The sequence below is a fragment of the Bufo gargarizans genome, chromosome 1 (assembly GCF_014858855.1).
Source record: "Bufo gargarizans isolate SCDJY-AF-19 chromosome 1, ASM1485885v1, whole genome shotgun sequence".
NCBI lineage: Eukaryota > Metazoa > Chordata > Amphibia > Anura > Bufonidae > Bufo > Bufo gargarizans.
In genome coordinates, this window is record NC_058080.1 from 149,236,957 (window position 1) to 149,260,641 (window position 23,685).

Here is a 23,685-nt window from a genome sequence, read left to right on the forward strand (position 1 = left end):
AGCTTTGACAATCAACTACTGTCAATAGCGGATCCTGTGTTATCAGTGCATAGGTGATATCTGTCATTGTACTCCTGTCTGTAATAATGAGGAGATAATCATTACATTTCAAGAGTTTGTTGTGGGCTGAGTTGTCATTAGTAGCATCTGTTTTCTGTCTTGCCAAAACTTTTTCACTTTACCCTCAACAGTACTGTATGATGATACATTTTTTTTTTTGTTTTGACATTTTGAGGTACATACAATGATTACAATACATTGATTGTTATTCAATTTTCCTGGAAAAGTGGCCAGTTCTGACATGTTGACAGAACAGGATGATGCTGTAGTTGGGGATTTGGGTCATTATGGACATCTATGCCAGTTATGTGTCCTTTTTTTTATTTTATGACATAACTGTTTCTGCTGGGGAAAAGGGTTTTTGCATTTTTCTATTTATTTATTTTAAACATATTAATGGAGGAACTTGATCACTTTTAAAATACACTGCAATACTTATGTATTGCGGTATATTATTCCTATCATTAGTATACTGAAAGGTAGCCTATTAGACCCTGCCAGAGGCAGGTTCTAATAGGGATGTCTACATGGCAGACCTGGGGGACATTTTTAGGTCCCCCAGCTGCAATAGCAGCCATCAGCACTTTGCAGTTGTATCATGGGGGCCGATAGGTTGTGAAAGAACACCCCTGTTCTTGTCTAGTCAACTAAGCAGTTAAACTGCCTGGAGCAGAGATGCCTCTGGTCCTGACAGTAGTTGGAGCAGGAGCAGGGCTCTCTCGTACCACTCTGCTTTTGCTGCTGATCTCTTAGATGCACTCAAAGATTAAGATCACCATGTACATCATAAAGTGGGACGTAGAGCTGGATCATGATGTACGTTTTCTGCATAGGTTGGGAAAGAGTTAAACAGCAATATAATATATGAAGTCCGCAGTAAATATACCATATATTTTAGAGTATATGCATACATAACTTGCTATGTGTATTAGCTTTTAGTTACCATGGCATACTTATATTGACCTTGCTAGGTTTGGCATATAAATATTTTGCACAGAAAATCCTATTAGGAAGTTGCCTTGAACAAACAGCTTAATTTCAGTTCACTTTTAGAACGTGTTACTTTTTTTATTTCGTAATCTCTTTCTACCTTGAAAAATGGGCCCATTATCTCTCCCAGTAGGCCCATTGCTGTCGGTTGTCATATATAACCAGCTTTGAGAATGTTCAAAAGTTGGATCTAGCCCTAAGGGGCTTAGCTGCATTTCTAGTTACTATCCGTCAAATTATATTTTCTTTCATGAATACAATGCATTATGATTATTAAACTAGTTTATTTCTTTTATTCATTAAATAAAGACATGATAACTGTATATTAGTCCCGAAAGGATCACAAAATTGTGTTGTGTTTGCCTTATATAGAAAATCGGCAAGCCAAGTGAACGTTTCCCTGGATGTAAAGAGCGGCAGGCTTTCTAGTATACTTCCCAAAGCTTCGTGTTAGGTGGAAATGACACAGTTTGTATGCAGGTCAATGAGCTGAATCCCCACACGTCTACAAAATGTACACAACACCAATATAAAAAATGAGGGGCTATTACCTTGTAGGTGTATTACAAGCTACAACTCCTACAATAAAAATTACCAAATGGCACACACAAAAAAAAAATATATATATACACACACATTGGGGTGGGACTCCCCTCCATCCTTGGTCGGTATTACTATTACTTTTAACATAGTACATAAGGCCGGAGGAAGGCAAAAAAAAACATGTGAGGTAGAAGCCAATTTTCCCCACTTAAGGGGGAAAAAAAAATCCTTCCCGACTCCAATCAGACAGTCGGAATAACTCCCTGGTTCAACGACCCCTCTCTAGTAGCTATAGCCTGTTCCATAGTCTCACTTCTCTTACCGTAAAGAATCCTCTTCTATGTGGAGTGATCTCTGTACTGACTCCTGATATATTTACACATAGGTATTAGATCTCCCCTCAGTTGCTGATCCCCTGAAGGATCCAGCAGAAACGCAGATGTGAAACTAGCCTTACTCCACACTGGACATTTTCCTGCTCTTTCCTCTATGACTCTGTGACAAAGGTCCGCCTCTCGGACCAAAACGTCAGACTACTGTCACATCAACTACTTTGCATAATATCCTCCATAGATGTGAAGTAATTTGTTCCTTTGTGTCTTTGAAATAAACGTATATCTTTTTAATTGTGTCATTCCTTGGAGTGTCCGGTGGTTTGTGTGCTAAATAATACAATTTCTGGTCATTTTATTTTTGTATTCTGTTAAGATGTGTAAAGGATCTGACATGCCTGAACTTGTCAAATTGATATCGGCACTTAACATTACTTACTCCTATGAGAAGCTTCTCTCTATGGGTAATGGTGGCTTTACCTGCTGTCAACAAAATTGGTGCCACTGGTCGGCCTCCCTATACTGTTCCCATCCTTAGGCCCTCACCAGGCCTTAGTGATCAGAGCTACTTACTGATATTTTGTCTCAATCCACTTGTTTGCCACTTGGCTATACCTATTAGGCAGCAACGCCCCTTTAGTGCATCTAATACTCCTCTTCTCCAGGCATGGTACTCCTATTCCATTAGATTATACCCTCCAATTGCACCGCTTTTGTTCTTATCATGTTGGTTACTATGTTACCTTCCTTATACCTGTGTTTCCCGGGTATGCCCGGCATGTTTCTTGTATGCTGCAAAACTTTAATAAAAACTATTGAATTGAAGATGTGCAAAGGACCTGTCACAAGTGTAAACTTTTTAAACTGTAAAGCAAAAAATCAGCAGCACCACATTTCTAGAATCCAAATTTTAGGCACGTATTAAGCTTTAAATAAACCACCATTGCATTTGAGAAGGAATGCTGCTATTTTTGACAAGTTTTAAATTGTCTATCTGCCTGTCTTAGCTCCATCATTTTTTTTTTTCTCCACTCCCCCTGTTCCCAAGTTAAGGGGCCCATTACTGGAGCAGTGGTTAGCCAAGGGGACTCTTCTCTCAAGAGGGTATGAACTTCATCACTCTGACATGGACAGAGTCAAAACTGCAAAGACCTATACTATACCTTATCTTCCAAGACCACACAGTGTTGTCACTTCAGCCTATTGGATTAGAGAGACACATAGCAATATGCTATTCATCCCTTTTCTCTACAAGACTGTGAACGTAAGTGCGAACACAGCATGGTCGCAAGATCACGCTAGTAGTGTTTACCACTGACACTGTCCACGTAGGTTGATTAAAATCACTCCCTCCTGAGAAGAGTCCCGTTGACCATCTACTTGGCTATTTACTGCTGCACCAACAGGCCCCGTAACTCGGGAACCGGGAGAGGACCGTAAAAAAAAATGAGCGACTCAGAGGAACAACACAGGCAGGTAGCAATTCAGGCAAGTACACTACTTTAACTTTTGTTTGATGTGATGATAGTCCTCTTTAACTCCAACCAGTATTGACCCAAATAACCTGAAAGGGGTTTTCCAGTACTTAGATATTGATGACCTGCCCTCTGAATAGGTCAGCAACATCAGATCAGTGAAGGTCTGCCACCCCGTGCCCCAACTGATCAGCTATTTTAGGCAACTGCCAGTGCTGGAAACTGAAGTTGACTCCAATGTGTAGAAGCCATGCTGGATGATTGCAGTTCAGCTCCCATTCAAGTCAAGGGGAGCTGAGATGGTGTATTTTGGCATTGGAGCCTTCTGTCCACTGTATAGTATGCGGTGGGGGTGCTTGTTGTTGGACACCCACCTATTTGATATTAGTGACATATCCTAAGGATAGGTAATCAGTACATGAGTCCTGGAAAACCTAATTGGATATTTTGACTTTAGATACAGTTATAATCAGGGCTGTGGAGTCGGAGTCTGAGGCAATTTTGGGTACCTGGAGTCGGCAAAAAGTGAACCGACTCCGACTCCTACTAGATTTAAATTGGAATAATTATTATTTTTTTAAACAAGTTTAAATGTCCCAATTCACAAAAAGTTATAATTAATTACCGTGTTTTTCGCCCTATAAGACGCACCTGCCCATAAGACACACCTAGGTTTTTGAGGAGGAAAATAAGAAACAAAAAATTTGAACCAAAAGGTGTGCCTTTGGTGGCTTTTGAACTAATGGTGGTCTGTGGATGACACTGTTATGGGGGGCACCTGTGGATGGCACTGTTTTGGGGGGCATCTGTGGATGCCACTGTTATGGGGGGCATCTGTGGATGGCACTGTTATGGGGACATCTATGGGTGGCACTGTGGATGACACATATATAGCATCTTATCTTATGTGTCATCCCCCTATAACAGTGTCCCTGTGTAGTGAATGGGGGCCGACATCTGTTTTCTGTAATGGCAGCGGGGCCCGGTGCCTGCTTCATTCATAAAGTGGGCGGAGCAGACGCGTGACGTAGTGAGCAACGCTACGAGCGCCCGCCCGGCCTCCTGACTGCCAAGAAGTTAGTAGTAAGTAGTACAGCGCTAGATTTAAGATGATTGGAATACTTTAACAATACCCACAACCAGTGTTCCCTCTAAGCCTTGGCCGCTGCTGAGCGCGGTCGACTTAGAGATGGGCAATGCTTAGTCAAAGGTGGGCGATAGGACAGGCAAACAAGAAGGGGCAGTATTATAGTAGTTATATTACTGCACATAGGAGCAGAATTATAGCAGTTATATTCCTGTACATAGGAGCAGTATTATAGTAGTTATATTCTTGTACATATGAGCAGTATTATAGTAGTTATATTCTTGTACATAGGAGGCAGTATTATAGTAGTTATATTCCTGTACATAGGAGCAGTATTATAGTAGTTATATTCTTGTACATAGGAGCAGTATTATAGTAGTTATATCCTTGTACATAGGAGCAGTATTATAGTAGTTATATTCCTGTATATAGGGAGCAGTATTATAGTAGTTATATTCCTGTACATAGGAGGCAGTATTATAGTAGTTATATTCTTGTACATAGGAAGCAGTATTATAGTAGTTATATTCTTGTACATAGGAGGCAGTATTATAGTAGTTATATTCTTGTACATAGATGCAGTATTATAGTAGTTATATTCTTGTACATAGGAGCAGTATTATAGTAGTTATATTCTTGTACATAGATGCAGTATTATAGTAGTTATATTCTTGTACATAGGAGCAGTATTATAGTAGTTATATTCTTGTACATAGATGCAGTATTATAGTAGTTATATTCTTGTACATAGGAGGCGGTATTATAGTAGTTATATTCTTGTACATAGGAGGCAGTATTATAGTAGGTATATTCTAGTACATAGGAGGAAGTAGTATAGTAGTTATATTCTTGTACATAGGAGGCAGTAGTATAGTAGTTATATTCTTCTACATAGGAGACAGTATTATAGTAGTTATATTCTTGTACATAGGAGGCGGTATTATAATAGTTATATACTTGTACAAGGATGTAGTATTATAGTAGGTATATTCTAGTACATAGGAGGAAGTAGTATAGTAGTTATATTCTTGTACAATGGAGCAGTATTATAGTAGTTATATTCTTGTACATAGGAGGCGGTATTATATTAGTTATATACTTGTACATAGATGCAGTATTATAGTAGTTATATTCTTGTACATAGGAGGCGGTATTATAGTAGTTATATTCTTGTACATAGGAGGCGGTATTATAGTAGTTATATTTTTGTACATAGGAGGCGGTATTATAGTAGTTATATTCTTGTACATAGGAGGCGGTATTATAGTAGTTATATTCTTGTACATAGAGGCAGTCTTATATAAGTAACAATTATTATTTTGCACTTGGTTATATGATGGTGAACATAAAATATGCCTTTGTCCTTCATTGAGTGAATAGTTTCTTTAACACTATAAAGACAACATTGTGGTCTCATTTGAACTTTTACTTTTCTTTGCTGCAGCTTCTTCAGTATTGCAGAAGAAGAAGGTGCTGCACAGCCAGGCTGCAACCTATGTGGTATGTGCTGTGGAGATTGCCTACTGTACCCTACATAGTGGTAAGGTCGTGCTTTCTCCCTTTAGCTACATACCATGCTGAGGGCAGAGTGAGGCACTGGGATATGAAGGGACTGGTAATGTTGTGTGGGAGACATGCAGTGAAAGCCTGAAGCCCTCCTCACTTTGCAAACATAAAATGATAAATTTCTCATTCAAAGGGCTGTGCAGTGTCCTGTTCAACTAAATGTAACATGAAGCTCTGTAATTACCCTGCACTCTGCTCCCGCGTGATCTATGGGAACACTCAGGGAGATTTTAATGTCTTCACTTTGCAGGCGGCGTCTTACCCTGTCCCTGACACAGCAGGGTAAAACCACTTTAGCCTCCCTCAGGTTAAAAGACAGCTCCACCTCCACATTACCTTGCCCTGCTGCTTCGTGCTGCTCAGTCCTCCTCTCCTCTTCCGGTCAGAAAAAGAAGGAGGAGCTGCAGCAGTAGCGCAGAAATATGTGGAGGCGGCGCCGCACACTGAACGTATTGCTGAAGAAGTCATCATCATGATGACTGCAGGTGCCGCTGAGCGGACATTATAAAGTGGTGAGCGGGGGCACAATAATTGATGCGCGGCCGCGCACCCGCGCACCTTAGAGGGAACACAGCCCACAACTTAGATATGATTACCGTATACTACAGTGAGCGGGGCCCGGTGTAGTAGAATACAGTGACTGCACCGGGCCCCGCTGCCATTACAGAAACAGATGCCGGCCCCCAGCCTCTCCTCCCTCTCAGCCTATTCACCGGACGGTTGCAGCATTCGCCCCCATAAGATGCACGGCTATTTTTCCCCCACTTTTGTGAAAAATACGGTACTTCTCTACTGTAAAAATAAAGGCCAATGCATGCAGTGCGTCACATTACCGCAAAACGAACATGTTAAGTGACTATGAAGAAGCATGCTTTTCATATGCTTCACTATATGGCACGCAACGCACAGTTAAGGAGCGGCAATACTTATACTTTCCATTGTGTTGTGTTCCGCTGTTACAGGGAACGCAACGCCCATGGTTAGCCTAGCCTCTCACTGATAACTGATTAAGTAAATATGTTTTTTGCAGGACTAGACACTTGTATAAGTGAAGGGAATGGATAGTCAATAGCTCAAAACTGAAGCTGTAAACCATTTGAAAAACTGCTGTCATTCAGCTAAGGCTGCTTTCACACTAGCGTTCGGGTTTCCGTTCGTGAGCTCCGTTTGAAGGAGCTCACGAGCGGACCCGAACGCAGCCGTCCAGCCCTGATGCAGTCTGAATGGAGCGGATCCGCTCAGACTGCATCAGTCTGGCGGCGTTCAGCCTCCGCTCCGCTCGCCTCCGCACGGACAGGCGGACAGCTGAACGCTGCTTGCAGCGTTCGGGTGTCCGCCTGGCCGTGCGGAGGCGTGCGGATCCGTCCCGACTTACAATGTAAGTCAATGGGGACGGATCCGTTTGAAGATGCCACAATGTGGCTCAATCTTCAAGCGGATCCGTCCCCCATTGACTTTACATTGAAAGTCTGGACGGATCCGTCCGAGGCTATTTTCACACTTAGCTTTTTTTAGCTAATATAATGCAGACGGATCCGTTCTGAACGGAGCCTCCGTCTGCATTATTATGGGCGGATCCGTTCAGAACGGATCCGCCCGAACGCTAGTGTGAAAGTAGCCTAAGGCTATAAAAACTTGTAAACTTGTAAACTCAGATTGTTAGCTTAAACTTTAAACATGACTATGGGATTCTACTAGGGAAATCATGTTTTACAATAAATGCCCCTTCCTGGATCCTCCCACTGCCCGATCTTCAGCAGAAGATCAGCACACAAAGGAGAAGACATTTGCATATTAAATACCAAGGAGTCGGGGAGTCTGGGTCGGAAGCAAAAACTGAGGAGTCGGATTTGGAGTCAGACCATTTTTCTACCGACTCCACAGCCCTGGTTATAATAAAACTATACCCCTATAACTTGCTATATATCTGCGTCACTTACCGCTTTCTCTGGCAGTGTTTGATGCAGTTCTTGGAGCCAAAGTCAGAAGTGCGTTGGAAGTGAATGAGAGATCTAAAGGAAGGACTTTCTCGTTCCTGCTGGATCCACTTCTGGCTTTGGCTCAAAAAACTTCCACAAAAAGCTGTTTGTGACCTTATAGTTGTCTTGAATGGTCGTTGTTCGTACTAGGACTATATACTGTATATTTTGCAGTACTAAGCATAACTTTTTTTTTGACAGACAAGCTAATGAAGAGTATCAAGTACTTGCAAATTCTTGGCGATATTCTTCTGCATTTTCCAACAAACTTTTCTTCACCATTGTGGATTACGATGAAGGAGCGGATGTTTTCCAACAGGTAAATAATCTGTTGCATTTTTCCTGTTTCTCTAAATTATATTTAAAGCCTAAATGCATAATTTTCCCAGAGGAAAAGTAGCCACCTAACGCATAAAGGTTATGAACACCTTCAAAGCCATTTTTTTTGTATTCTTATGATTTACATGTATATATATTTTTTTAAACATGTTTGTTATATGTTTATAAAAAATGTTGCACGGTTTAGTCTCTATAGCTATTAAATTTCACAGTACATAGCAGCTGCAGAAGGCTGCTCTGTGATAAATCTGTCCGAGATTTTGTCTGGTGGCTCATTCTCCAACCTGGAAGAGCTTGTGTATTGGCTCGTACTGGAGAAATGGGAGAATTCGAAATTGCAAAGTACAAAATGTTTTTGGATCCTGAAGTTGTCCATAGTAGAGTTGAGCGAGGAGCGCTTCGGACGCTTAATCAAATCAAAACTTAGGGTGCTTTCACACTAGCGTTATTCTTTTCCAGCATTGAGTTCCGTCCTTGGGGCTCTATACCGGAAAATATCTGATCAGTTTTATCCCCATGCATTCTGGATGGAGAGCAATCCGTTCAGGATGCATCAGGATGTCTTCAGTTCAGTCTTTTTGCCTTTTTTTGGACGGAGATAATACTGCAGCATGCTACGGTTTTATCTCCGTCCAAAATTCCAGAACACTTGCTCACTTTTTCCCATTAAAAAACGCATTAATGCTGGCCCCGAGTGTTTCGGCAAAACGGTTCCGGCATTGAGGTCTTCGCATGCTCAGACCGCAAAAAATTTGAAAAAAAATGAATGTCGGATCAGTTTTTCCGGATGACACCGGAGAGACGATCCGGCATTTCACTGCTTTGTCATACGGATCAGGATCCTGATCCGTCTGACAAATGCCATCAGTTTGCATATGTTTTAACGGATCCGGAAGGCAGTTCCGGGAACGGAACTGCCTGCCAAAATCCTCTGCTGCAAGTGTGAAAGTACCCTTAATCAATTCAAAACGTCTGAATAATACTGTACAGAGATCAGTCTCCTTACAGTATTAGAATGTATGGGCTCCGATAAGCCGAAGTAAGTTATTCACGAAGTCGCACGTGACTTTGTTGACTAACTTCAGTAATTGATTTTTGAAGCTGAAAACCACTTTAAAACTTGAAACAGAGTTCGGTTTCAAGTTATTCAACGAAGTCAGACAAAGACGAATCTCCGTACAGTATTGTTCTGAAGTTTTGAACAAAGAGACTTCTGATTAAGCATCTGAAGCTCGCTTCGTTCAACTGTTATCCATAGCATTCAAAGCGCACACATAGTTATCTCCTGTACAGGGTTAGGACAACTAATGATAAGTGCTGATTGGACACGAACAGGCAGCCATGGTGAAAGAGCCTACTGTATGAGGATCTACAGAACCATGTGGACCAGGTAACTATAACTGTAGGGTTGGTGTGGACGCCTTCCCTGCTTTTGTTTAGTGCGGCTAGAAAGATATTAACAAACAGAATTGTCCATTTGGCACTGATTGGAATAAAAAAATAAATGTATTGCTGTAAAATGTAATAAATCTGAAGTATGAGACAGTCAAGGGTTTGCTTGAGTTTTACATTGATTATAGGATTGTCTTGTTAATATGACTTCATTCTTTATTTCAAACCTGTTTATCGCTTTCCCAAATAAGCCTTGTGATTCTAAATACTTTTGTGTTAAAGGGGTTCTGTACCTTTTTTATTGATGATCTATCCTTTGGATAGATCATCAGCATGTGATTGGCGGGCGTCTGACACCCGGGACTCCCGCTGATCAGCTCTTTCAGAAGCGCTGCGCGCCATGACTATCACAGGCCTGGGCATGTCTCAGACCTATTGGAGTGAACGGGGCTGAGCCGAACCCCGGCCAGTGATTATAGCTGTTATGTCACTGGGCCTGCGGGAAAAACTGTGAGAAGGCCGCGGCGCTACTGCGTGAGCTGCTGCCTTTCTAAACAGCCGATCAGATGCCGATGATCTATGCTTTAATTCTTGTATAAGAGGTTGAGCATTGAGATAGCTATGTTACACCTTGTGGTGAGGAACTCCATTTTCCTTTCTGTTCCATTTGGAAAAAAAACTGATTTGCATGTTTATTTCACAGAGACAATTTGCATGTCTCTTTCAACCCTAGGTCCTCTCACTAAATGCGACCGTGGATGTGAAATCCTTATATTCCAATATCCTACACGAAGGTGGATTGCCAACTGTAATGGTTATGAAAATGAGATATCCGTCACTCAAGGAGATTAAAGATAAAAACATAATTTATTGTAAATCCTCAAACCTAGCTGCAATGGTTCTTACGCATGGCATGATGGATTACCTGAAATAACGCAACTATACATCAGTACAGTGAGCCGAATATACCTTTTTTTTTTCTTTTCTCCTACGGATTTCCAAGTGTACCTAGAGGCTGATGGGATTGTCTCAAAGTCTGTGCGTCAACTCACAAAATTCATCCTCAGCCACAGTTACTTCTCTTTTGGCAAAGAGACATACCTACCATGCACTGGAACTGCCATGGGCAGCAAAATGCTGCCACAATATGAAAAAACTGGAAACTGACTGGTATCCAAACAATCTGCATTCAGGCTGAACATGAACTAATAAAATTCCATGAACGATTCAATATATTGCATTCCACCATAACCTGACCCTTAAATGGGTTGTCCGGGTTCACATATCCATTTCTTCACCCAGGCAGCCCCTCTCAAATGAGCATCGGAGCATTTTTCTGCAGATCCGGTGACGTACCTGGTCTCTGCTACAGCTGTTTGACAGGCTAGGGTAGCGAGAAAGCCCGCCTATTAGTGCCGGTGATGTCACCAGCAACACTGCTAGGTGGAAGCTACCGCCTAGCAGTGTAAAAATGTAAACAAAAAAGCCCTTGCCCTACGTGATACAGCGCAGGGCAAGGGTGAGCATCGGAGCATTTCATCCTCCTCTCAGAGGGGCTGGCTGGATGAAAAGGGGGATATGTCCGGGTTCAGCTCTCAACCTGGACAACCCCTTTAACTATTCAAATACAGAAATCAGCTTTCTGTATACTACTATAAAACTTGAAAACAGCTTAATGCAGACATCCCTGTATTGAAAATCTTTTGATCGACCTACATACACACTACATAAATGTGACAGCTTCCACCCCAAACACATTAAAAAGTCCATCATCTACAGTCAGGCCATGAGGTATACTCACATCAATTCCAGCCCATCAGACAGGGATGAACATTCACACCATCTGAAAAGGACATTTTACATCTGGGCTATCATAGTGCTTCAATTGAACATCAGATCACAAGAGCCACCAGGATACCCAAAGAGTCAACTTCTCCAATTCAAGAAAAAAGAAACAGAACCACCTTGTACCTCTCATAGTGACCTACAACCCACAACTAGAGGGGGAAAAATGTATATCACGTCACTATATCACCAGCTAAAAATAAATTAAGATCCATCTTTTCTATGTTACCGACAACCTCCAAATCTGAGAATTGTCCTGATACAGGAGTCCATTGCCATGTACCACACAAGGAGAAACTTATCCCTGTAATATAAGTAAATGACAACAGGCAAGATCTGGATCCCCAAAACAAAGCAGGACTAGAGTCCCTGGAACATTCTCTATAACATGATTCACGGCACTGGGGGGCGAGGGGGGATTTGTCAAAGCTGATGCAAACAGGCACTGGAGCAGCTAAAGCAGTTTTCCTTGGCACCAGTTTTGATAAATCAGCCCTAATATGTACTGTTGGGGGTCCCGATTTTGGAGAAACAGGACAGAAACTTGAAGCAAGGATACATAGATACATTTTCCTTTGGCCAAGCATTTTTCTAGCAATGAAGAACACATGAAAGTAGTAATATGAAAAAGTCATTTTAATCTCAAAGATCCAGAAGAATTTGGGAATACAAATTTATAACACTACTTGACAGGTTGAATTTGTCTCCGGGATTTATGGCACATTACAAGATGTAAAGGGTCTGCTACAGACCCTTTACCAGGTCTCTGAGATGACCTCAATTTAGAGACCATAAAACTTTCACACCTTTTATCTATGAGATCATTAAGGACTTATTCTCAACCTTTTTTTTTTTTTTATATATTCTGTTGTTTTTCAAATGTCCGTCCATTATACTATGCCTCTGTTCTTTTATATAATATATATTGCTGTTTCTTCATATAGTGATATTAAGCCTGAAGAAGAGGCCTAAGTTGTGTCAAACGCTCGCTATGTAACATCATTGCTTCTAAAAGACTTACGATATTTAGTTTCTTTTAATGAGCGCAGTAAACCTCTCACAGAGGGACGTTATGTGTTGGCTAGCCTATTACCTCTCTCGAATTCTGGACTCTTTTCCAATGGCATCGGGTGCATGTGCATAGTTTAGTGGCCCTAAACAAGGTGACACGTTACTTTAAAGACAGATTGATTAGATAAATAGATTAATTGATCAGATGGTCAGTGTTAAATCTTAAAAAACCCATTGATGACGTTTATTACAAAATTACCTGCTTGACAATTAGGAAAAAGAGACGCTCTCCTTTCACGTGTGTCTGTAATAATATTCTGCTGATTTTTGGTTGCAAAATGACTAAAAGTGTACTTCTAGTTTGACGTAAAGTCAGGCAATACTTAGAAATATGTCAAGTACTTGATTAATTACTTCTTCCTCGTTTATTACCAGCTTCGATCTTCCTGGCTCCCTGCAGCATGCCTAGTGAAGTCGTAGCAGCATGCCTGCTCCTGCTGATGGAGAGAATCCACATCCTGTATAAAGATCTGTGTGTACTGCACCTATTAAAGCCTATAATATGTCTGCTGTTGAGACCTGTGTACTGAATACAGTTTCGGAGCAGCAGGAGCTGGCAGGCTGTGAAGATTTCGGCGTGCTTTATATAACATTATTCATTTATATTAAGTTGACTTTTTTTATTTGGCTGTTTCTTGTGACCTGCACAGGCTCGGACTGGCCCACCGGGGAGGCGGGGAATTCCTCGGTGGGCCCCCTGTCTCCTGCGCCCGGAGATAAGACGGAGGAGAAATTATTTATCTTGTCTCTCAGGAGAGATAATTATTGTAACCACTAGGTGGCAGTATCGCACAGTGATGCAGCCTCCTACTGGTGTACATTGTACAGGAGGCCCCGCAGTATCTTCTAGACTTCTGGGGCTGCTGGCAGTGAAGGAGGAGAGAACATGTCTGGCTATCCTCCTGCCCTCCCTGCTGTCAGAAAACTGGCTGCTGGAGAGAAGGACTCCTCTGCGGTGCTGGGCTGACTTCTCAGGTGTGACAGTAGTGAGCTGGAGGAGACTGTAAGGGGGAAATAGGGGATTTGTTTATATCAGACGTGTGTGCATATATATGAATGTGTGCTGCTCTCTCCAGAGTTCAGAGTGGCATTGGGGGGGGACTCTGCTGTAGGTACCCCAAAGCCTCTGCCTCTGCTTGAGGTGCACCCTCATAAGTGCCCCAGCTCCAGATGCCCCCACTCTAAATGCACCCCTAATATTGCATATTTTCCATTTGCCCCCCTAATACCTCTGCTCCAGGATCACCACTATTACCCTGCCTCTGGTAACCCAAATGCCTCTGCTTTAGGTGCACCCCCATAAGTGCCCCAGCTCCAGATGCCCCCACTCTAAATGCTCCGCTAATATTGCCTTTTCTCCAGTTACCCCTGCTCCAGGATCCCCACTATTACCCTACCTCAGGTGACCCTAATGCCTCTGTTTGTTATGACCCTCCGTTTGTGCCCTTCGCTCACGTTGCTCCTCTAGCACCTTTGCTTGGGCTTTGGTAAGGGTTATGACCTGCAAAGGGGGTTGGACTTTTGACTGAAAAATTCTGCACAGTGTGTCACATTCTCCAGTATTGACACGTATGGTTTACATTGCGGTAGTGATGATATTCCGTATTTACAGGCATCACTGCTGCCATGTAAAGAGATACTGGTGGAGTGGTGGAGGATTTAAAGGGGTTGTCCAGGTTTCCAAGTTATCCTCTCCACACCATAGGGCATAACTATATGATTTGTGGGTTCTAATTCTGCTACACCCCCCTGATTTCCAGGAACGGGTCCAGTTCCCCCTTTTTGATGGTGTGGCAGGCCACATATATGCCTTGCTACTCCATTCATTCTCTTAAGGACCACTGGAAATAGCCAGCGAGCGCTGTACTCTGCCATCTCCAGCTACCCCATAGAGAATGGATGGAGAGGCAGGGCAGATGCTCGACCTGCCACTCAATCAAGAAGGGGGATCAGTGGGGGCTCCAGTGTTCAAACCCCCACAGATCACTTAGTTATCCCCGATCCTGTGGATAGAGGATAACTAGAAAAGTGGACACAGGCCCTGTAACAGGCGAGCATTTCTATTTTAGACACATTTTGGGCCAGATTTTTAATTTGTATTTTATTTGTTTTTTATACCCAAAGAAAACCTTTAAAGATAAGGAATGTTAAAAGGTCCAACAGCTATGACACGACAGGTCATAAGTGTCTGATTGATGGGGTCTTACTGCTGGGACCTCCATGATCAAGGGAACGTGTTCTTAAGACCCTTGTGTACATAGATCGGTGGTAATGTAAATGAATGTCTCAGGACCCCCTTTCATGATCAGTGGGTGTCCCAGCAGTCAGACCCCCAGCAATCTGATATTTATCACCTATCCTGGAGATAGGCGATAGGACATTATGGTAGGACAACTCTTTTAAATATACTGTAGATTATGTGCAATCTGAGGAGGTTAAGATTTGGTAAATTTCATGCCAGACATTTATGCTTAAAGAGGTTAATGGGTTTATCTCACTTCAGTAAATGGCATTTATCATGCAGTTAATACAAGGCACTTACTAATGTATTGTTATGATCCATATTGCCTCCTTTCCATCATATTACACACAGCACGTATCCGTGGTTACGGCCATCCTGCAATCCAGCAGCACTGGCCGTGCTTACACACTATAGGGAAAGGCTTTACCTATAGTGTGCAAGGACGGCCATCACGGCTGGATTGCAGAGTGGTCAAAGCCATGGATACGTGCTGTCTATAATGTGATGGAAAAGTAAGGGTACTTTTACACTAGCGGCAGTACGGATCCGACGGGCTGTTCACCCTGTTGGATCCGTCCTGCCACTATTTCGCCGTGCCACCACACCGCCGCTCTGTCCCCATTGACTATAATAGGGATGAGGGCGGAGCTCCGGCGCAGCACGGCAGTGCACGGCGAGAGGCCGCCGGACTAAAAAGTCGGACATGCAGTACTTTTAGTCTGGCGGCCTCTCGCCGTGCACTACCATGCTGCGCCGGAGCTCCGCCCCCGTCCCCATTATAGTCTATGGGGACGGAGCGGCGGCACGGCGAAATAGCGGCAGGACTGATCCGACAGGGTGAACAGCCTGTCAGATCTGTCCTGCCGCTAGTGTGAAAGTACCCGAAGTGCCTTGTATTAACTTTCTCTACGTGATAAATGCCAATTGCTGAAGTGAGACAACCCCTTTAAGTGTGCTGCACTTAATAGGGTTAGGCATAAATGTCTTGGTGTGTGCATTACGTGTTTCCTATGTGTGATTGGTGTGTGCTATATATGTTCTATGTATCAGTAGTGTGTGTGCAGTTTGTGACATATGCATCAGTGACATGTGACCGTGGTATAAGTGTCTTGTGTCCCACATGTGTCCAATGAGTGATTGGTGTGCACTGCATGTGGTTTCTGACTGACTTAAGTGCAGGATATCCATATATGTGTACATTCTGCCACATGTATGTTTGTGCAATTTGCTGTGAGTGTCTGCCATCATACTTCATCTTTAATATTTCTGTTATCACTGTAAGTGCTCATGAACACGACCGTTGGATGTTTTGCAGTCTGCAAATTGCGGATCCTTTCCACATTTAGAACAAGCCTATCCTTGTCTGTAATGCCACAATAATAGGACATGCGGACATACAGACACAGAATCTACACAGTCATTTATTTATTTTTTTGCGGGCCCATTGATGTGAAGGGACAGGTACGGACATGGAAAAAAAAAAAAAGTTTGTGTGCAGGAGCCCTAAGGTGGGCCCCCAGTGTCGGACGAGGTGCCCCAGTCCGACACTGGACCTGCATCTTCCTGTTCTATCATGTATTCTACAGCAGAGACTCAGTTTAGCTTTCAGTTTTTGACTGTGGTTCTGACCCTTAGGGTCCATTCACACATCCGCGTGTGTTTTGCGGATCCGCTGATCCGCAAAACACTGACAGCGGCAATGTGCGTTCCGCATTTTTCGGACCGCACATTGCCGGCACTAAGAGAATATGCCTATTCTTGTCCGCTATTGCGGACAAGAATAGGACATGTTCTATTTTTTTCAGAATCGGAATTGCGGACCCGGAAGTGTAGGTCCGCAATTCCGGATCGGAGCCGCACGTTGTGCGGCCCCATAGAAATGTATGGGTCCACAATTCCGTTCCGCAAAATGCGGAATGGAATTGCGGATGTTTGAATGGACCCTTAAAGGGGTTGTCCAGTTTTTTTATATTGATGGCCTATCCTCAGAACAGGCTATCAATATCAGATCAGCAGGGTCCGATACACTGCACCTCCGCTGCTGTTTAGGTGTAGCTTTGGCACTGACTTCCAGAATCGGAGAAGCGCTGCAAGGAAACAGCTGGGGTACAGGGTGTCGGGCCCCCGCCGATCTGATATTGATGGAATATATTTTTATGCTTAACAACCTTACAGCTGTTTTTAGCCTGCCCCAAGAGCTTGTTGTATTTGGTGAAAAAATCATCCCCGCCTTAAAAACAACAATTGGGCTGGACAACCCCTTTAAGTTACATCTTATTCTTCCATATTGATGGTTGTCTTAGTATTGCTTTGGTTTATTCCTTGTCATTATACAATACTAGACATTAAGCCCGTTACAATAATGGGCGCTAGAACAGTAGTGCTGGCACTGTTATGGGGGGGTACCTGTGGATGACACGGTTATGGGGGGGTACCTGTGGATGACACGGTTATGGGGGGGTACCTGTGGATGACACGGTTATGGGGGGGTACCTGTGGATGACACTGTTATGCGGGGGTACCTGTGGATGACACTGTTATGCGGGGTACCTGTGGATGACACTGTTATGCGGGGGTACCTGTGGATGACACTGTTATGCGGGGGTACCTGTGGATGACACTGTTATGCGGGGGTACCTGTGGATGACACTGTTATGCGGGGGTACCTGTGAATGACACTGTTATGCGGGGGTACCTGTGGATGACACTGTTATGCGGGGGTACCTGTGGATGACACTGTTATGCGGGGGGTACCTGTGGATGACACTATTATGGGGGGGTACCTGTGGATGACACGGTTATGGGGGGGTACCTGTGGATGACACGGTTATGGGGGGGTACCTGTGGATGACACTATTATGGGGGGGTACCTGTGGATGACACTGTTATGGGGGGTTACCTGTGGATGAAACTGTTGGGGGGGGGTACCTGTGGATGACACTGTTATGGGGGGTACATGTGGATGACACTGTCATGGGGGGGTACCTGTGGATCACATAGCATTTTATGCTATGTGTCATCCACAGATCCCTCCCATAACAGTATCGCTGTTTAGTGTGAATGTAATGGCAGGGGGGCCCAGTGCAGTCACTTTATTGCACCGGCCCCGCTCAGAGTAGTAATACTTTGAATAACTGTAATAATAATAATAATGATCTTCACTTCTTCACTTACTACATGGTGAGGCAGGAGGCCGAGCGGGCGACCAGGCACTGGCAGCGTAACTCACTACGTCATGCGCCTGCGCCGCCTGCTTCATTCATGCAGTGGGCGGAGCAGGGGCGTCACTTAGTGAGTTACTCTACCAGTGCCTGGCCGCCCGCCCGGCCTCCTGCCTCACCATGTAGTAAATGAGCGGGGCCGGTGCAATACAGTGACTGCCCACCGCTGCCATTACAATAGGATGCTGCACATGTAGTGTCCGTGGAGTGTGTGCCGATAGAGCGGTGTCTGGCCGCGCTGCGCATGTGGGGAAGCGGTGCATGTGCAGTGCGGCATAATGAGTAAGATAGCCGGCTCTCAATGTGGACGGCTCCCCGGGATCTGTGACGGCTGTGCTGTCCCGTGTGCTCCAGGCAGAGTAACTCTGAAAGCCGCTGTGCCCGGCTCCCAGCGTCCTCCTCCCTGAGCGCTGCTGTCCCGCCGATGTGCCCCCGAGCCCGGCTCTGCGACCTGGATTGTCCTGTGTGTGTGTCCGTCCGCTGCTCATGCGCACTTCTGTAATTGGCACACACGCATGGACACCAGCCCTGAGCACGTACACAGGGCTTTTATTAGTATAGATAAGCCATGTGTTGATTGATGTGTTATTAACCATGTGTTTGCCTCCGGACAGAATGCGTTACAGGCTATGTTGTCAGGTATCTTGTTGCATATGCGTCGCAGGATTCTCTCTATGCATTGTAAAGGGTGAACTCAAAGTTTTTTTTTTTTTTTCCCTTAGCATGTGCACCAGATTTTGTAAAATGATATACATTGCCAGCATTGTAATATTCTGCTGATGTTATGCCCCCAGTTCCACAAGGGAAAATCTGTCACTTGCGAGTTTATATTTATGACACACATAACCTGATAGGACAGATGAAAATAGATAGTCCATTTAACTATAAATAACTTGAAAGTATAAAATAAAAATTCCTTAAAGGGGTTTAAAATACTTTAAAAGTGTTGGCCTATCCTTAGCATAAGCTATCTCTATCTGATTGGCGGATCACCGATACTCTGCACCCCGGACGATCAGCTGCAGTAGCTCCGGCACCAGAACGACACTGCTCCATCTGTTATTTAGAGGATGGGGCTGGTTACTGCAGTGCTGCCTCCATTCACTTCAGCGCAGAACTACAACTACTACACAACAGCTGAGTGGTGGGAGTGCAGGGTGTTAGACAACTTCTTTAAAGGGGATGTCCGGTTTCCGATATTGATGACCCATCCTCAGGATAGGTCATCAATATCAGAGTGGTGGGGTCCGACTCCCAGGACCCTCACCGATCAGCTGGTTGAAAGGAATAAAGCGCTCCTGCGAGCCCAACGTTTCCCTGCTCTCTGGCCCCGCAGTGGCGAGCAGGTGGAATTACAGCTCCTTCATCCCATAGAGCAGTGATGGCGAACCTTTTACAGACTGAGAGCCCAAACTTCAACCCAAAACCCACGTATTTATCGCAAAGTGCCAACACGGAAATTTACCCTGAATACTATAGTCCAATATAGTTTATCTTCCATGTACTTTATCATTTAGCTATAATATCCTGCCTACATTCAGTGCTGCCTGTGCTGTTCATAGTGCGCCCTGTCCTAATGAATGGTAGTAAAAGTCTAAGGCATATTGGTACACCATAGACTTTTTCTAGGGTGCGGGTGCCCACAGAGAAGGCCCTGAGTGCCGCCTCTGGCACCCGTGCCATAGGTTCGCCACCACTGCCATAGTGTATAGCTACAACTGCTCCTTCCCACTCAAGGGTAGGAGCTGTAATGACACAAGGCAGCACTCGTACTATCGCTGTGTTCTCTATGAACAGCTGATCAGCGGGCGCGCCAGGAGTCGGACGCCCACTGATCTGATAGACCCTCTCAGTCCACACTAAGGGCTCATGCACACGACCTTATTTTCTTTACGTGTCCATTACATTTTTTCTTGTTTGTTTGCAGCCCGTATGCGGAACCATCCACTAGAAAGGGTCCGCAAAAAGAAAAAACAAAACTGTGCACCTCAATCTGCAACAGATACGACAAAAAGTGGTATACTAAGGGTATGCCCTGAACGCAATGTGAAGAGAGGTAGTTTGATCATCTGTTTCTTCTTAATTCATTTATCAGATCTGATTAAGGCCAGGTCTTAGTTTTTTTTTTAGTTTTTTATGAACCTAAAAATCTATGACAAAAACAAACAAATATTTTTCCATGATTGCCATGCAATAATTATCAATGCATTTTTTTGGGGGTGAAACACACTGATGTAAAACATTTTTCTCATATTTTTTTTAAACCTCACAAATCCTGTAAACTACCGTATGTACCATTTCTGCTGTACCTCCATGACTGTCCTGTTACTCTGACCCCTGGAAATGGACTTAAACCGCAGATAGCTAAATGTATTCATATAAATGCTGACATTTCATTGTAAATGTTCTTTTTGTGTTTTTATGTCCTCATAAATCATTTTTGGACACAAAAAGGGAATAAAACGCCAGATTTCTCACCCCGAACAAAATCAAATGTCACGCACTTTTCAGGATACATTAGATAGAAATATTTTGTTTGCCGTAAGTCCTTTATTGATCAGATTTTCTATATACCGCCATATGCTTACTTCAGCTCTCTCTGTTAAGATATCGAATGCAATTTCTAGAGAAAGACAATTCGGGAAGAAAAGAGCAGATGCAGTTTTTATGTTACTATTGTGCATTAACATAATTCACACCTTTCTGTAAAGACGACCATCTGTTATAAAATAAATTCCTTTGCTCCTCCATAAATATTAGTTTAGCACTAGTAAAATGAAATAACCTCCTAAATGAATGTTAGATATATTACATAGAACATTAGAAGTGGTGCTTTAGTTGGTTAATTAAGTGAATACTTCATCAGCCGCCCTAATCTTCTTAAAGTATTCTGCTATTTAATGAAGCAGCTAAAACCGTGCCGTCTCAATGGATATTAGCTGCAGAATCTGGTGAAACGGCCTGAAAAACTCCTCTAATCCAGTATTCCATGATCTACAAAGTGTCATAATCCAGCACTTTTATACAGCATCATGTAGAATTTAAAGGGGATGTCAAACTAATCTTTAAAGAGTAGCTGCCGTTTCATTTTTTTGCTAATGTGTAGGGACAGTGACGGGGAACGTTTAATATACTTTTATTTAAGGAAAAACGATTATTTGTGGTAGAAAACTGGGGCTGAAATGTCCCGTAGCAGCTCTCTCTCAAATGAGGGTTACTAAGGGCCATCCGTCTTTTATCAGCATAGGAGAGACGGTCTGTGCCGGGGCTGCGGGCCTCTGCCTGCCCTGCTCCATCACAGCCTGGTGGGCACAGGAGCCTTATGTATTACATACACATTTCCCCTTGTATTAAATATAGTTTACAGTATGTTTAGTGTGGCCAGCGCTGTTAGTGAGCCTTTCCCCTGCACTCCCGGCTGGCTAATGAAACAGCCGCCGGGAGCGATGCCTGTGCGTGCAGTAAGCGCTCACTACAGGGAGGCAGGGAGGCTGCTATACAGTATATACGGACATAACCGTCGCTATAACAGCTTCCAGATGTCTGACCGAGTGGTAAGCGCTCAGTGCAGGGAGGCAGGGGGAGGCTGCTATACAGTATATACGGACATAACCGTCGCTATAACAGCTTCCAGATGTCTGACCGAGTGGTAAGCGCTCAGTGCAGGGAGGCAGGGGGAAGCTGCTATACAGTATATACGGACATAACCGTCGCTATAACAGCTTCCAGATGTCTGACCGAGTGGTAAGCGCTCAGTGCAGGGAGGCAGGGGGAGGCTGCTATACAGTATATACGGACATAACTGTCGCTATAACAGCTTCCAGATGTCTGACCGAGTGGTAAGCGCTCAGTACAGGGAGGCAGGGGGAAGCTGCTATATAGTATATACGGACATAACCGTCGCTATAACAGCTTCCAGATGTCTGACCGAGTGGTAAGCGCTCAGTACAGGGAGGCAGGGGGAGGCTGCTATACAGTATATACGGACATAACTGTCGCTATAACAGCTTCCTGATGTCTGACCGAGTGGTAAGCGCTCAGTGCAGGGAGGCAGGGGAAGCTGCTATACAGTATATACGGACATAACTGTCGCTATAACAGCTTCCAGATGTCTGACCGAGTAGTAAGCGCTCAGTACAGGGAGGCAGGGGGAGGCTGCTATACAGTATATACGGACATAACTGTCGCTATAACAGCTTCCAGATGTCTGACCGAGTAGTAAGCGCTCAGTGCAGGGAGGCAGGGGAGGCTGCTATACAGTATATACGGACATAACTGTCGCTATAACAGCTTCCAGAAGTCTGACCGAGTGGTAAGCGCTCAGTGCAGGGAGGCAGGGGAGGCTGCTATACAGTATATACGGACATAACTGTCGCTATAACAGCTTCCAGAAGTCTGACCGAGTGGTAAGCGCTCAGTACAGGGAGGCAGGGGGAGGCTGCTATACAGTATATACGGACATAACTGTCGCTATAACAGCTTCCAGATGTCTGACCGAGTGGTAAGCGCTCAGTACAGGGAGGCAGGGGGAAGCTGCTATACAGTATATACGGACATAACCGTCGCTATAACAGCTTCTAGATGTCTGACCGAGTGGTAAGCGCTCAGTACAGGGAGGCAGGGGGAAGCTGCTATACAGTATATATACGGACATAACTGTCGCTATAACAGCTTCCAGATGTCTGACCGAGTGGTAAGCGCTCAGTGCATGGAGGCAGGGGGGCTGCTATACAGTATATACGGACATAACTGTCGCTATAACAGCTTCCAGATGTCTGACCGAGTGGTAAGCGCTCAGTACAGGGAGGCAGGGGGAGGCTGCTATACAGTATATACGGACATAACCGTCGCTATAACAGCTTCCAGATGTCTGACCGAGTGGTAAGCGCTCAGTACAGGGAGGCAGGGGGAGGCTGCTATACAGTATATACGGACATAACTGTCGCTAGAACAGCTTCCAGATGTCTGACCGAGTGGTAAGCGCTCAGTGCAGGGAGGCAGGGGGAAGCTGCTATACAGTATATACGGACATAACTGTCGCTATAACAGCTTCCAGATGTCTGACCGAGTGGTAAGTGCTCAGTGCAGGGAGGCAGGGGAGGCTGCTATACAGAATATACGGACATAACTGTCGCTATAACAGCTTCCTGATGTCTGACCGAGTGGTAAGCGCTCAGTACAGGGAGGCAGGGGGAAGCTGCTATACAGTATATACGGACATAACCGTCGCTATAACAGCTTCCAGATGTCTGACCGAGTGGTAAGCGCTCAGTGCAGGGAGGCAGGGGAGGCTGCTATACAGTATATACGGACATAACTGTCGCTATAACAGCTTCCTGATGTCTGACCGAGTGGTAAGCGCTCAGTGCAGGGAGGCAGGGGAGGCTGCTATACAGTATATACGGACATAACCGTCGCTATAACAGCTTCCAGATGTCTGACCGAGTGGTAAGCGCTCAGTACAGGGAGGCAGGGGGAAGCTGCTATACAGTATATACGGACATAACCGTCGCTATAACAGCTTCCAGATGTCTGACCGAGTG

General features: G+C 44.3%; 1 protein-coding gene across 1 annotated transcript in view; it reads left to right on the plus strand.

The window, feature by feature from the left end:
- Window positions 1–23,685, plus strand: part of TUSC3 (tumor suppressor candidate 3) — a 328,869-nt gene that overhangs the window by 183,208 nt on the left and 121,976 nt on the right. Inside the window, exon 3 of the mRNA XM_044295877.1 lies at window positions 8,234–8,351. Coding sequence (XP_044151812.1) covers window positions 8,234–8,351 — 118 coding nt within the window. The remainder of the gene's footprint in view (window positions 1–8,233; window positions 8,352–23,685) is intronic.